This window comes from Oenanthe melanoleuca, chromosome 5, assembly GCF_029582105.1.
Source record: "Oenanthe melanoleuca isolate GR-GAL-2019-014 chromosome 5, OMel1.0, whole genome shotgun sequence".
Classification (NCBI taxonomy): Eukaryota; Metazoa; Chordata; class Aves; order Passeriformes; family Muscicapidae; genus Oenanthe; species Oenanthe melanoleuca.
In genome coordinates this window covers 23444772-23461113 of record NC_079339.1, presented here as the reverse complement: position 1 = coordinate 23461113, position 16342 = coordinate 23444772, and the positions used below count along the sequence as shown (strand labels likewise).

At 40.3% G+C, this 16342-nt stretch overlaps 1 protein-coding gene across 2 annotated transcripts in view; it reads right to left on the bottom strand.

Moving 5' to 3' along the window:
* Positions 1-16342, bottom strand: part of LRP4 (LDL receptor related protein 4) — an 81275-nt gene that overhangs the window by 33823 nt on the left and 31110 nt on the right. For both annotated transcript variants that reach the window (XM_056492616.1, XM_056492617.1), the window contains exon 2: positions 8532-8678. In XM_056492616.1, coding sequence (XP_056348591.1) covers positions 8532-8678 — 147 coding nt within the window. The remainder of the gene's footprint in view (positions 1-8531; positions 8679-16342) is intronic.

The following is a 16342-nucleotide window of genomic DNA, read 5'->3' as shown; positions in this document are numbered from 1 at the left end:
CCCAGACAACACTGGGGTGGGCGGCAGGGTGGAATTAATAGGGAGCTACAGGAGCTCTCCTATAAAGGAGAAAGAAAAACCACAAAGCCATTTGAGACCAAAAAACCCAAACTAATGAATGAGGGCCGATGTCTCATAGAGCAGAGGAACTGCAAATGGGATCAGGACAAGGATCCACATAAACTTGTAACCTGAATCTAATAATGGTCAGAAACAGATGCTTCAAAAGAAAATGCAAGAAATTCTGGGAGCAGTTTTCACATGAGGGTAATCTCTTCCTAGCTCTGCCTTCCCAATCCCTCCCTCCCACTAAAAAGCACACTGCTTACACAGAAACATTCCTGTTTTCTTGTATTTGTTCTAAGCACATTAGGCTCCAGTGCCACTGCACAACCCTTTGCTCTAGGGCTGTTACTAATCAGCTCTTCCACTGGCCATTTATTACTTCATATTTTGATGAGTTTTATTTCTACAGAGTTAAAACCGAGGCCATATCACTAGCCCACAGTGAATGTTTAGTACAGTTGTAAATAAATCTGAAGTATTTGGAAATTCAAAGTTAAGAGGAAATTCAAAAGTTAGGAGGTCACACATAGGACACTCAAATAGCCACTACTATGTCTTGTTCTGACACAATGGAGTAGCTGTACAGTCTGGTAAGTGTTCATATAGCTGATTTTAAAAACCATAGTCAGAAGATAGGTACATGAAATACAAATGAAGCAGCAAGAACTCTTTTCACAGACAGAGATGGAACAAGATCTCTTCATCTTGCTGGAGGACAAGCTGGATTAGCATCAAGAAGACTAGAAACTGAATCCCCATATTCTCATCCCAGTTTGATATTGATGCATGACCCTGGGACAGTTATGCCTCTTTAACCCTCTTCTCAAACCTGTAAAATGAAGGATATTTATTATTTTCTGAAACAGCTGCAAGTCCTTCACAGCCATCGCTTCCACTGATAAGAAAGCAATCATAGATTGTAGTAACATGCTTTCACCAGTACTCACAGCAGGATTAGGCTATGCCAACAGTAAACACAGTTAAGCCTCAACCCCCCTTCTCTGCTCAATTCCAGCTTGATCTCTCCACATCAATGCAAAAAACCCAATATTTTCCTAAAAGAGATGAGTAAAGGCAAGTCCCAGGATGGAGTTGAAGGCAGGCAAATGCCCAGACAGACAGAGACTAACTTGCCTCCCCAGGCAGAGCCAGAGGCAGGATGGGGAGCAAACCCAAGGAAGGGGAGCCAGTGGGAAGAAGTAGGCTGGGCGGCAACAGCAAAAGAGAGAACATCTGTCAACTGACAGTGAGCAAAACAAAAAGGCCTTTGAACTTCCAACCATTTCCCTGAGCTCATCCCTCTGCATGGTCACACTGGACATCATCCAATGTTTCAGCAAAGTTAGGTCTATCATAAGCCTGCTATTCCTCCCCCTCTCCCAACTCCTATTACACAGGACACTCTTTTATTGCCAAGCCTCCAAGGGGAGGGAAAAGGGAAGTTTATAAGGTGAAACACAGACTGAATCACGTCCCACTGTCCTTTGAACACTTTATCCCTGTTGTCTGTGGTGAGCAGGTTGCTTTGTACCCAAGGACAGCAAGCAACTGGTGTTCAGAATTCCTGAATGCAGAGAGGCTTGAACAATACCAACTGCTTAGACAAACTCTCGTTCACGTGAAGAATGAGAAGTTAATTTTAAAAATAATACAACAACAACAACAAAAAAAATAATGCTACGAACATTAGAAAAGTGCAGCCTGACCCCCAGCTGTGTTCATACTCATGTATGTGTATAAACACATATGTATCCGCAAACAGATCTGTTTGCTAAGATATGCAGCACAGCAGGCAAAAAGTCCAGGGACAAAAATAAAGGATCTTAGTGCACTCTCAGGAAGAAAAAGGAAACACTGCATTTTACTACCAAACATTTTAGAAAATCGAGTTCCAGAATAACATAAAATGCTATTTCACTGCTGAACTGTATTTAAGGATGTTGCCGGTCAAAAGGGGAAAAAAAAAACCAACCAAAAAACATTGAAATACTATCAGCATCCAATCTTTCACAGCCCTTTGATCACAAGCACTCTGCCTGAGGGAGCATTGCATTAATTCTGGAGCCTTTTAAAGGAAACATACATACTCCAAGCACAGTAACATGACAAAGTTGCAGATATGGAACTGTTGTGTTTTCAACAGAATACTGACTCTTGAGTTTTTAAAACTTGAAATTTAGAAGTGAAGCTTAACCTGAGCCATTGCATCTGAGCTCAAGACTCATAATTAACTGAATGGCAGAAGGAAAATTATTCTTCCAAAGTTTCCATTAATTGCAATGAAAGACCTGTGAGATTTTTATTGTAACCTCACCTTGAAAATTTTTGTTGTGGGGATCATGAGCAGGTTATACTGATAGCCCTGGGTGGAAAGGAAGAGACCCTCTACTGGGCTTGAATAAGCGGTAGCTTAACAGGAACTGTGTAGATTTCTCCACGAGATGGGAATAACAGATCATTGTCAGTAACCAGTAAGGTAAAAGAAGTAAATTTTTCTTCAGTCTCTTCAAATGAAGAGGTATTGTAAAACAGTGCACGGAGCTAAGCAAGCAAGTCTGTGTCCCGAACAGTAACACATTTTCAAGTTGTATGATAGCGATTCAAAATTCAGAGCAAGAAGGCTGTTCTGGGGGGATGGTTATGGGGAGATTTGGTGTATCTTATGAGAAACTATTTATCAGTCTTCAGGCCAAGTTTACTCAGTTGTCCTTTCACCCTTGCCACAGGAAGTAAGACTCATTCACACCAGGCAGGACTTCAAAGGGCATGCAGGAGGGCAGAATGAAAACCATTCCTCTGCTTGCATGCGGCTTTCGTTAGGGACAGGCCAAAGCAGCCTGCTGGCACAAGGCAGGAAGGCAGCTGAACTACTCTGTGCAGCGAGGGCTTCCAAGACAGACACTGTCAGCAAGCCAGAGAGCTGACACCAGACCAAGTCTATGGAGCTGGCATGACAGCTGGCAGGTTGCTTATTGCTATTATTACTCTGGCTTGTAAACATGATCCAGAGCAGGAAGCAAACATGTCACAGAGTAATTGGCTTCCATCACAGCAGGGCTTCACATTTGCACAGAGAAAATTTCTGTCACAGGTAAGTAGAAGCAGGGCTCTCCCAAAACCAATGGAAAATACCTATGGAGAAGCAGATGTTCCAAGGACGTCAATAGAAATGTAAAGTGTCTGGGCTCTCCAGAAACAGTGACACTTGAGGAAAATTCAGTGCAACCAACTCAAGAAGTGGTAACTTGTTTTACAGTGTGCAACACAATACTAAGAAACCAAAGTAGAACGCACCATATTTTAAGAATTTATCTCAAAGTGAAAATATCTCTCAAAAGGAGTGTTTCCCATGTCTGCTTTTTTAAGAATTTATCTCAATGTGAAAATATCTCTCAAAAGGAGTGTTTCCCATGTCTGCTTTTTTAAGAATTTATCTCAATGTGAAAATATCTCTCAAAAGGAGTGTTTCCCATGTCTGCTTCTGTTTTTCATAGTTGTAACTCCACTCACTACCAAGTATATTGCTTTTTTTTTTTTCACACCACACACTGCATTTCAAGCTGCTATTCTTAACCAAAATGACAAATTATCAATTCAAGGCTAGAAAATTGCATAATACAGAATTTAGCAAACTCCAGTCAAACTCAAGTACATATGCAGTACTGTACAGACACAGGTGCAAGACTGAATCTTGACTTGCTAAAGTAATTTTTACCTTTACCCCCAGCCTGTTTTACTCTCTTGCTTTATTAAGAGTCCAGTAATCCAACGTCTTCCATTTTCCTCTCCTCTTCCCAAGGAAGTAGGAACCCATTCTTCTCGTTGCATTGGCTTACAATATACATACGAGCGTATGACACAGAGAAGAAAAGTACACTTTAAAAAGGTATGGTTGCAGCTTTATTTCTCTGGAAAGTTTGGACATTCACAGGAGAAAAAAGAAAATCCTGTAACTCTAAAACCAGCTTGCAGCAGACCTGTGGAAAGGTGGGATTCCTTGCAAACACATCTGTTCACTCTTCCAATCAGAGACGTCTACTTGATTATTATAATTCCTGCCTGTAAAATTCAGAACTGCACATCCATACAATTGCTGGAAAAGAATCTCAATAGCCTCAGCATCTCAGAAGACTCCATATAAAGTGGTTGCAGATTGAAGTTCCTAAGTCAGGAAAAACAATAGGGCCCACTCCAGCATGAAGACTTAGCCCCATGGTTTTTGAGGAATTTTTTTAAGTAGATGACTAGATGCTAGATGACTTCATCAGAACAATCCAAATCTTTAGCTCAGTACTTGTATTAAAAGAAATGTAATAATTTCAGTCAATAAATAAAACCATAAATCAAGTTCAAAACAGAGAAGCTCAAAATTTCACTCCAACAAGGAAACTTTATGCATGTCACAGACAAATAGCCAGGGAAGGAAAAGAAATTTGTGAACCAACTGTTCTTGTGTACTATGTGCATCACTGCTGATTTGTGAGAAGCTTAAGCCCCACCCCTGCTCTTGCACTCCTGCTGCCCTGCTTATCCTTGGCACAGCCAGCAAGCAGAGAAAATGGAAGGTTAACCCCACAAACGAGTGCACCTTCAAAAGGCTCCTGTATGCCAAGCAGAAGGGAGGGATTTAGCAAGCAGCCTCCTCTGGCAAAAAAGGTTCAGTGCTGTAATAACTAAGCAAGACATGAAACAGCACAGACAACTACCACAAACCTACACTGTAGAGTTGATCTAGTTCTTACAGGCTATGAATAGTATCATACTTGGATTCATAATGAGCAGCCACTCAGAGCAAGATATAACAAGCTTAAAGGGGTAATTGTTCCTCAAGCTCCTCCAATGCAACCTTGCATGTGTGTGCTGAAGTCATGCACTTAAGCAATGGGGTGAAGGATGCTATAGAAATGTTAACTTTTATTTTTACTTTCTTCTTTCCACTAAATTGAACTTCAAGTATTGCTGGCTGTCAGCTCAAAAAGTTCTCTTTGTATCTACTCTGCAAGGATGCAATAAGTAAAAAGGCAGCTCCTATTCTAGTCCTTACCCTAGAATCACTTTACTGTTCTATGCAATTTCCTTATCTCCCCTTCCATTTTGTCAAAGTTACTGTCCTTCTTTGTACATGCTAGTTTTCCTTTATCATTAAATTGCAGAGACCTACAGCCCAGCTTATATCCTGAATAACATCACAGAATCACCAAAGTTGGAAAAGATCCTCAAGACCATGTAGTCCAACAGTCAACTTATACCACCCCCGAGACATATTCCCAAGTGCCACATCCAGACACCTCCAAGACACTTCCAGAGACTGACTTCACCACTTCCCTCAGTGGCTTATTCCAATGCCTGACCACTCCTTCACTGGAAAGTTCTTTGTTAATATCCAATCTGTACCTTGCCTGGTACAACTTAAAGCCATTTGCTCTCATCCTTTCTCTTGAGACATGGCAGAAGAGACCAACCCTCATGTTACTATAACCTCCAGTCAATTAGTTGTAGAGGGCAATGGGGTCTCCCCGGCCTTCTTTTCCCCAGGCTAAACACCCCCAGCACCCTCAGCTGCTTCTCCCAAGACATGTTTTCTACACATGTTTTCTAGACCCTTCACCAGCTCCATTGTGCTTCTCTGAACAGGCTCCAGCCCCTCACTGTCCTTCTTGCAGTGAGGGGCCCAAAACTTGACACAGCACTCGAGGAATGGCCTCACCAATGCTGAGTACAAGGAGACAATCACTGCTCTGGTCCTGCTGGCCATACTATTTCTCACACAGGCCAGGATGTCATTGGCTTTCTTGGCCACCTGGACACACATTGGCTCATATTCAGCTGCTGTCAGCCAGCATCCCCAGGTTCTTTTCTGCTGAGCAGCTTTCCAGCCTGTAATGCGGCCTGGGGATATTGTGACCCACAGGCAGGACCTGACACTTGACCTTGTTGAACCCTGCACAATTGGTCTCAGCCCATCGACCCAGTCTTTTCCTCACCCACTAAGTGGGTCATCTTGTCATAGAAGGAGATGAGGTTGGTTAAGCAGGACCTGCTTTTTGTAAAACCATATTGTCTGGGCCTGATCACTGGTTGTTCTGTACATGTTATATGATGGCACTAGGATGATCTGCTCCATGACCATCTCTAGTAGCAAGGTTAGGATGACAGGCCTTTAGTTCTCTGGACAATCCTTCCAACTCTTCTTGTAGATGGGTGTTTTATTTGCCAATCTCCATTCAACTGGAACTTCTCTGGTTAACCAGCACTGATACTAAATGAATGAAAGTGTGTTGGCGAGTTCTTTCACCCTCATTACTTTTAGGTGCATCCCATTTGGACTTAGACTTGTGGGTGTCTAATTAGCATAGCAGGTCACTAACTATCTCCTTCTGGGTTATGGGGGCTTCACTCAGCTCTCTGTCACTAAGTTCCAGCTTGAATAACTAAGTATCCCAAGGACAATTGCTTTTGGCATTAAAGACTAAGGCAAAGAAGGCATTAAGTAACTCAGCCTTATTCTCATTTCCCTAACACTATCCCACCCTCTACATTCAGCTAAGGGTGAAGATTCTCCTCAGTCCTCCTTTTGCTGTCAATGTATATATAGAATTTTTTGTTGTTGTCTCAACTGCAGTGGCCAACCTTCTTAGAAGCTGTAAATTTAAAAAGGCAGAAGTCAACCCCAGTTCCCACATTCTCTGCACCACGTTATATTCTGTCTCTTACATTGTCTACCTCTATTTTATATTCTTTCCAACCTCCAGTGCCTGAGACTATCAGCAGATTGCTCACACTTCAGTAGTGCTTCCTAGTTTGCACAGCTTCCACTCCAATAGATACAGGCCAGATCTCCTTAATATATTATATCTTACTGTGCAAGACCAAAAGGTTCCTCTCTTTCAGGCCACAGAGACACAATGCATCAGCAGACACCAAGAGAAGAGTGGAAGAGAGAAGCATGAAAATAAATGTTCTTTCTTGAAACACGAAATCCGCCTCTACTTGTAATACACAGACTTGCCAAAGACGAGGTGGCATATTCATCTTTAACAGCTCTTAGTAGATTATACATTCATAAATTTGTCAAACTGCTGTTTGAGAATGTTTGAAGTTTCAGAATCAATGTTTTGTGGTAAGGAGATTCACAGTTCAAGCATATATTGTATGAAGTAACTCTTGTTGGCACCTCCTGTAGTTCCTGTAGAAGATCTTATCTTTTCCACCCCCAAGTCCTACCATGCCTGCTTAGCTTGAAATTTTTGGAAATGGAAGCTGTTGAATTACAAAGAAAATCATATCAAGAAGTCACTTGTCTAAATTGTTACTGAGCCCACCAGCATCTCCTAATCTCCTCACCTACCTGCAAAAAAACCCAAAAAAACCAACAAACCAAACCCACAAAAAAAAAAGGAATATTTTTCTGTGCTTAGCAAAAAGCCAGTAAAACCAGTGTAGCTATTATGCCTTATCTCCCCAAGACTCAAGGTCTTCTACGTTGCTCAATGTTTGCAAAATTTTAAGAAATAAGAATTCAGAAAGAAGGACATTTTCACAAAGCTGGGTTGACATCTCCCATATTTAAGGGAGATTCTTTAAGAAAATATTTAAAAAATTAGGAAAGCCCCTTTCCATACAGTAATCAACAGCAGAAACCAGGGAAGGTTAGAGAAAGATCCAGCAGAGGAAGATAAATTTCTCTCTCAAGTCCATTGACAGAAGCTTTAAATTTTCCACTCTAGGGCAACTTTTAGGAAATGAATTTCATGAGACCAGGCCTTTTTTCCCACTCTTCAATTCTACCATGCTCTGTGGAATCTAGAGAGATGAGGTAAATAAAGAAATTTACTTGTGTCTCCACAGAAAGAGGCTTTTTCTATTAATCTCTATCATGCTATACCCACTCAAGAGTGACATTTCACATCAGTTCTCACCTAGCTGGGCTCAGCTACACAGATGCCAACACTGTGCAGACAGACAGTACCTGCAAGTTAATGTCTCTCAGCAGATCCGAAGACCAATGAATATTATTTCAGTGTTTGCCTTTCCCTTCCTTCACAGGAACCAGGACAGAAACTAGAATGTTATTTAAAAGGGCAGACACCCTCAATACATCTCTTCACATTGTTTATTTTCCATCAATATTTACAGCAAAACCATATAATTTAATTCAGAGATAGTACTTTTGCAAGGGTGTAAAAATAAGAGGTACTTTTCTCTGTTCCTCCTCTCCCTCTGACATATTCATGTCCATCCACCATCTAAAGCCAAATGCAAAAAAAGCCAAAGTTGGGCTTTCACTGTGTTTTATATTAGTGGACAGTAGCTTTATTAGACTCCAAGTCAGTCAAAAGTACGTCATATACAATTAAAAAACTTTTATCATACAAATGGTAGGATGTGCCTGTAAAACAGGGAAGCACCCACAGAGAAAAAGATACTCAGTTTTCCCAAACACAAGTCAAGGATGGTGTTCTTACTGCAGCCATCTTCATCACTGTGGTCCCCACAGTCATTGTCTCCATCACATTGCCACTGAGCAGGGATGCACGTGCATTCACCAAAAGCACTGACAGCACAGGTAAAATGATTACGTCCACAGGAGCACTCAGTACTACTAGTAACACCTGCAAAGAAAGAAAAAAAGAAAAAGATGTTTTGAAGAGATTCCATCTATTTTAGGGTTAACATTAAATACAAAGTGACATCAATTTTTCTATTCATATACTACTGTGTATGAATACATCCTTGACTGCAAAGGAAAATATTCATCCTCCTACATACTGATTGGATTTTTTTGCATGGCTTCTTCTTTCTGCAATTCAAACAAACCTAAAGCTCTTAGATTAAATAATAATAATTAAACAGTAACAATAAGGAAAGAATTACAGATAAATACCTACCCCATGTGGTAATCACATGCATACTGAACTATTTTCAGGCTTTCTGGTTTCATTGATCTCACTCATACATCTAGTGTTCCTTTGATTAACTATAAACTGTATCAATCTAAGCAAAAAGAAAAAATAAGCCTCATAATTTCCTCATTTTCCATTCTAAATGAGAAAAGCGATTATCTGCAAAATCAATGCAATATTTCTGCAACTTTTTCAACTGTGGAATTCTCTACAGTGAAGACACTTGTACAAGTAAAGCAAAAATTTAACTTCAGAGGGGATGCACTTCCTTGAAAAAGGATTACATTATGTTTCTTCTGCACAAAACTGGTTGAAGAGCTTTCGGCCAGCTTCAGCTGCCTGCTCACAAATGTTACACTGCAGGTTGCAAGGCCTTAACTACAAACTTCCTATTTCTATTCAGTCTATCTTGGGCATACAAACCTCTTATTCATTCACTCATGTCCACTACAAGTTACCTTTGAAAGGCTTAGAACAAAACACACATCTCAAGGTATTACTGAATACAACAGAAAAGCAGCCATCATCTGGTGTAATGAGAGATAAAGGCTAAAAGAACAGGAGGTGAATAAGGAATGAAAGAGAGAAGAGTGGTCAGATCTTCAGAGGACTTACCAGATATGGCCAGGGCAAGGGCTGGCTTAAAAGGACAGCAAGTGGGTGATGTAACCAGAAGGCAAAAAAAGCAACAGACATTCCTAAGAAAAGCAATTAATCATCTATGCGACATTTCAGTAGTAGAAATAAACAAAGGGAAATTCAGAACAACAACTACCCACAAAAATCAAACAGGTTTCTTCAAACCAACAATATGAAAAATTCAGGACAAACCATCTGCTGTCACCTACAACCTTTTAAAAAGGCAGAACTAGTTGTATATTGTAGTCAAAGTAGCTGCTGTTTTAAACTACCTTTTCCAAAGCAATTTTCTACCATTATCCTCAAAAACACCCCAAAACACTCATCCCAGCTACTTTAAACTCCAATACCCCTTTCTCTTGGAGTACACAAGACTGCTATCATCTAGGTAGGAAAAGATCTCTAAGGGCACCAAGTCCAACCTTTAACTCAGCACTGCCAGGTCCACCATTAAACTGTACCTCTAAGTGCCACATCCACAGACCTTTTAAATACCTCCAGGAATGGAGACTACCATTCCCTGGGTAGCTTGTCCTTCAGTGTTGGCAACCCTTTTGATGAAGAAATTTTTCCTAATATCCAATCTAAACCTCCTCTGACAAAACTTGAGGCCACTTCTGCTCATTCTGTCACTTGAACCTGAGAGAAAACACACCTACCTCCCTACACCCTCCTTTCAGATTGTTGTGGAGAGTGATAGGGTCTCCCTGAGCCTCGTCCTCTCCAGGCTAAACAACCCTAGCTCCTTCAGCCCCACCTCTGAAGACTTGTTCTTTAATTCTTTCACCAGCTTTTCTGGCCGTCCCCATGAGCAGCATGGCAGTACAGCTCTGCAGCAGCAAAGAAAGAATTAGTGCAGCTGTCCCAGTCTGCAAACTGTAACTTAATCTGCTGTATTGTCAAACACACAGTTCTCTTCAAAGCTGCTACTAATATTAGCTTATATATAAGCACACACATACTAAATCTGTTCTTCTCACCTCATTAAAGTTGCTATGTTCCATCATCTCTGCTTTGTGACTTTACCATGCTACTGAAACTGTTGGAAGCTGAAGGACACGTTATGACCCAGATACCAACACTCTCATGTGCACTAGCTGGTGTCTGTAGAGCTGTTATGTAAGCACACTTCACTTAACTATTCTGAATTACAACCTTTGAAGCTCTAATGGTTTGTGATTTGTGACCTTTAGGGGAACTAACCTTCTAGTCATTATAAATCATGATCTACCCTGTTTTTGCACTTGCCAAGCAATGCACGATTGTTGGGAAAGCACACCGATTTCAACCTATGAACAGTTTCAAAAGCAAATCCTGGATGGCAAGTCTTTCCCAGCAAAAAGAACAAGGTGAATGAAAGCTGGCACACCTGAAGGCAGCAGGAATTTTCTCAATGATTTCAGCGTGGATAGTATTTCACCTTTGGTGTCCCATGATTATTTCCCAGTGATCAGAGCTCCAGTGACACTACCCTGTAACTGTATCTGTAACAGTAGAGGGTCAGGAAGGATAAAGATGAGAATTGTGTTTTTTTCCAGCTCCAAGCGGAAGTGGTGCACTTGGTGTGAGAAGCCTTAGCAGAAGATCTACTCTCTCACCTCAAACTCATTAAACACTGGGAGCGTGAGACAGAAGGCTGACAAAACACACCTATAAAGCTCCAGTGTCACATTTCAATCCCAGTTAGTCAGTGGCCCAGGACAGGATGGAAATCAGCACTTGCTGTTCAGGCAACTGGACCAACAATCAAAGGGAACATATCTAATTGCACTTCTACACATTATTCTGGAGCAGGAACAACAAGAGGCACCTCTGGGCTTAGTAATGACAAACATTTTTCCTGAAACTTTACATCACATTGCAGGCTTGGACATTTCACTAACTCCTATTGAAAAATCTTTTCAGTTATTCAGGAGGCAAAACCTTGACATATTTTAGCAATGCAATATATACAAAACAATACAAAAAAGTTAAACAGACATATTGCCACATGTTGAGCTGACATCACTCAATTTTCATGGCCTCTCCTGATCCCTCATATGACCACAACCAAAATTTCCTGCTCTCATTTACCCATGAGTATAAACAACCAAAAAATCATATTCATTGTCTGTAGTTTAGTTCCCTCCAGATGCATAGCAGCAGGATCCAGTTACCAAACAGTTTTCCAGCAAAGGATACAAACAACCTCTAGATTTTAAAAACAGGAAGTCAGTCTAAACACAGGCCTCATACTTAACATCTGCCATCACCTTAAATTTAGCATCGTACATTCAGTTTCTTCAGCTTCTTCCAAATATCCTTCACATCTTCATATTTTTCTGATAAATAAAATGTCTCCTTAGGAAGGGTGAGTTGCCCCTACCCCTCCTAAAACAATAGTTAGGATAAATGCAGTTTTATGTCTAAGTTGGCAAAGCAGTTATGTCATTTCTGGCTGAAAAGCAGAAGTGAATTATCATCCTTTTATTTTTTCCCCCTTTTTTTTTTTTCAGTAGGGAAGGGAGCAAGGACAGGGCTACTTAAACAGTAGGTTGTTACTCTGCTTCCCTCACCTCCTAGCAACTCTTCATCAGGCCAAACAATATAGTCTCATGAAGTAAAACCCAATACACAAAGATTCATTTTGCTGATAAGGTCCCTTGCAACCTCAGAGCTATTACAGAGCAGTCCTGTATTTGCCACAGATTCATAAAAATATTGACATTACAAAGAAAACTTAAGTAGATAGGGTAATTACCTTTAGAAAAACTAGGCTCTGTAGCTGTTGCTTTGATAGAAACAGCAGATTTCTGGTGGAGAGAGAAAACAGACCTGATGGCATGCTTTATTCCAAAAAGAAAGATTCTAACTCACTCTCTCTTCAGTGAAAATAATGGCACATGGCAGCTCTTAACACTATTTTGCAGCAATTCAACCTTTGACAGGATTCAATATGGAATCATGCAACAGCCCAGTTTGGAAGGGATCTCAAAGGATCACCTGTTCTATCCTTCTGTGGAAAATGGAGGCAGGATGAGACTATCCAGCACCCTGTACAGTTGCATCTTGAGAACCCCCAGTGATGGGGACTCTATCATGTCTCTGGGGAAGTAGTGGGCAGGTAGCATGATTGTGCTCACTGCAAAAAGCATCTTTTTTTGAGATGAACACATTCCTGTCAGTCTCTGATAGCATTCTAGCACTATGAGAGTTCTATCAGTTGTTTCCTCAGTGAACAACTGCAAAAGATCCTAGCTTCAATGGTCAATGCCATGCTGCCTTTCCAAATTTTCTTTTATCCAGGTATCAAGAACCAGATACCAGTAAAAGAGACTCCCACACCACACCACCCTGTTGATTGTATCTTTTCCCTTTGATCCTAATACAGAACCTCTTACTGTTATTTTTAAAATCAGCAGTAGGAAGTTCACAACCACCAAACAAACCAAACGGTTTGTTTGCACCACCCTCCAACTCTTCACGTACATGTAAAATGGGATAGCACAGCTAAAACCATGGCTAAATATCCCTTAAGTGCTTCTATACTGCAAGGAAAACAGTACAAATAGCTTTAGAAAAGCCGGAACTACAAAGAGATTTGGCATTATTTACAGTTGCAGACTGTCCAGCTCAGAATCAGAAGACTCTGGAAAGAACATTCTTTTGGTCCAGCACTGAGTAACATATGGATCTGGGTTTCTCCCCCTCCACGGGCAGGCACCTAATTCTGGCCTACAGAAGACCTTCAATGGAAGGCAGAGATCTTTCTGCAAACCTCATTAGTACAACAGACAGAATCAAAAATATGACAATACCATCTTTTATAATTTTAACTCTACCACAGAAAAATGATAGGAGGACAGAAGGTATAAGTAGATATTAAAAAAGTGTGAAAATACAGGACACATTTGACAGTTAGAGTAAGAGAGAGGGAAAAAGAAATCCAGGACTGTGTAAATGACATTGAATACAACTAATGGAATTAAAGTGAAAGGAGAGAACTAGAGTCCTAATAGTGATGGGCATAAGTCTGTAGGGTTTCTACAGAGAAAGCATGGAGGGGTATCCCCAGATGCATTTTTGAACAAATCTGCAGTAAGATCAGAATATTTTGCCCTGACTTCAAAGGATGCACTGATTGTTTGCTTGGGGTTAAAATTAGTGCATTCTGTAGCATAGCCTGTAATAGCCCTCTTAACACCTTGCCCACCTGTTGCTAGAAGGTCTGTGTTAGATAACAATTATCCCTCTTCCTCCACTTTCGGGCCAGGCCACTTTTGCATTCCCATCACATATACACCTTGATGAGGGCAGATGTTGGATATGTCAGATGGTCTTGAGCATAGTTCAGATACTTTCCTTCTTTATCCAGCACTTCCCTGAATTCCTACAGCAAAAAAGCTTGGCTTTATTTGCTTGCCTGTCTTGAGGGAAAACTAAAATTCTGGATTCCTCTCTTACCCAAATAGCAGTTTCCACTGAAGGAAAAAGTACAGTTAATCCAGCTTTAGAAGAGGGATTTGCTGACCATTGTTTAAACTCAGAGCTCTGCTGGCAGACACAGCAAAGGCAACATTACAGCACAACAGCCTGATGTCAGAAGGGGCACCATGCACTGATAAAAGCCAAGTTCTCTCTTCTTTTCTGCTCCCATTACAGAACCATCTGAAACAGTTCTGATTGGGTACCTACATGATCTTCAAGTTGTTGAAGCCTGCCTAGACTGAGGTTAACATCACTAGGAAGAACAATCCAAAAGTTTTCAAAGCTTTAAACAGAATTGTTACAGTTTTGTTTGAGGAAGTATGTAATAATGGTAAGGTTAAGGAGAAAAAAACAAACCAAGACATAACCTTCAACAAAACCACATGAACCAGAGAAGAGACTGAAGATGTTACCGCTTTTTGATAATGGAATATGGTGCCTGCTTATGCAGTCTCCAAGCGAGAATGAAAGTCTCCTAGTCCTAGAAGTACTCCTTTCAGTTTGAAAAAGCAGGGATACCTCAATCCTGAACCAGTTTGTTCCCAATTAAACATGTGACTGAACAAAGTGCTAGGGAGAGGGACATTATCAAGCACAATCACCTTCAGTTACCATATTAAACTGTACAACTGTACACCTGAGACCTCAAAAATGTTACATTTAATATGAACACAAAGAATAGAAAGCATAAAGAAGAGAAATTCCACAGGGCATCTGCTAATAAGGACTTGAAGAAAATAAGGGGTGCAACAAAGTACAAACTGACTGAGTGCTGGTGCAATGGGTATGACTCAGTTACAGTGAGACTGGAACAGGAGCTGTATTTTCATAAACACTGCATGAGGAGAGAAATAAGAGGCCTTTAAAAACATGCTTGAGTCTCTGGATCCCAATTCTGGTCTCACGGAATTAGAGACCAGCAATCCCACTGAAAATCTCTACCTGCACCCAGGAAATAGGAAAGCATTTACAGAAACAACTACTGAAAAAAAAAATACTGAAGAAGTATTCTATTTGAACATAAAAAGACTCAAGGATTAAGAAGCAATTGTTACAGTTCCTTCTCCCAAAACTTTGAAGCCACAAATTAATACCTTGCAATAATCAATGTGACTGAGGTCTCTAGACACATGTCCTACCTCAATCTATATCTTCTACAGAACTTGACAAAATTACTTCTTCCCTTCTACAAGTGGGTACACTACTATTATGCCACCACAATGTACTGAGGCTTAACGTTTAATCTGTTTCTACATACACAGAGTCTTTGAACAGAAGGTGCATTATTATTGCCATGAAAATCTTATTCAAATTGGCTGGGTTACCAGCAAACACAGATCAAAAAAGTCAGCTGAAGGACCATAAACAAAAGATAATGAGAAATGGCAGCAAGTCAAGCTGCAGGGGGTAGAGATAGCTAGTAGGTATTACAGGGATCAGCATTAGATCCAGTCCCATTAAATAACTTCATTAATGATCTGGAAAAAAGAATAAGTATCAAATTAAAGGAGCCTGCAAATGATACCAAAATAGGATATATTCTGCTCCAAACACAACAGAGGAAAAAGAAATAATATAGAAGGGACCTTAGAAGATTAGAATTATGGGCAGGAAATTAAGATTCAGCCTTTAAAAAATATTTTTTTAAACTAGTGCATCTGGTGGAAATTAATTTGAAACAGATTGAACAAATTAATAGAAAAGGCTGGGATGCAGCAATGCCTGGAAAAATCAAGAAGCAATAATAAAAGACTAGCCACTGGTTTCTGCTACGATACAATATGGCAGCCAAAAAAATAATTTAAGCTAATTATGCATAAATGCCACATCATGAACAAAGAAACATTCTCCCCCCATTTGCAGAAGTGGAGTGTAAGAGTAAGGTCCATACTGAGGCTTGTACAGGTAAATTAAGCAACATATTCTAATCACAGTAACAAAACATTTATCAAAAGTGTTATGGCACACAGTTCCCTCAAGGCTCCAAAAAGATTCTGAAATCAACATGGTATATTTTTATTTCCTGCTGACTATTTAGTTCTTGAAATCAGACAAAAGGCAACAACTACAGATTCTATAAGCTTTTTTTCTGAATAGGAAGTCTAATATCCTCTGTTTCCTGAGAAACTTCTTATTTGCCTATGGAAGTAGCTCACGTGGACAATACATGAAGTCTCAGTATAGAAACAGGAACCTTTCAACCACTAAAGCATGTTAAACACATCAAAATTTGGACCTCAAGTTCTTGTCCAAAAGTAGGCAACAAG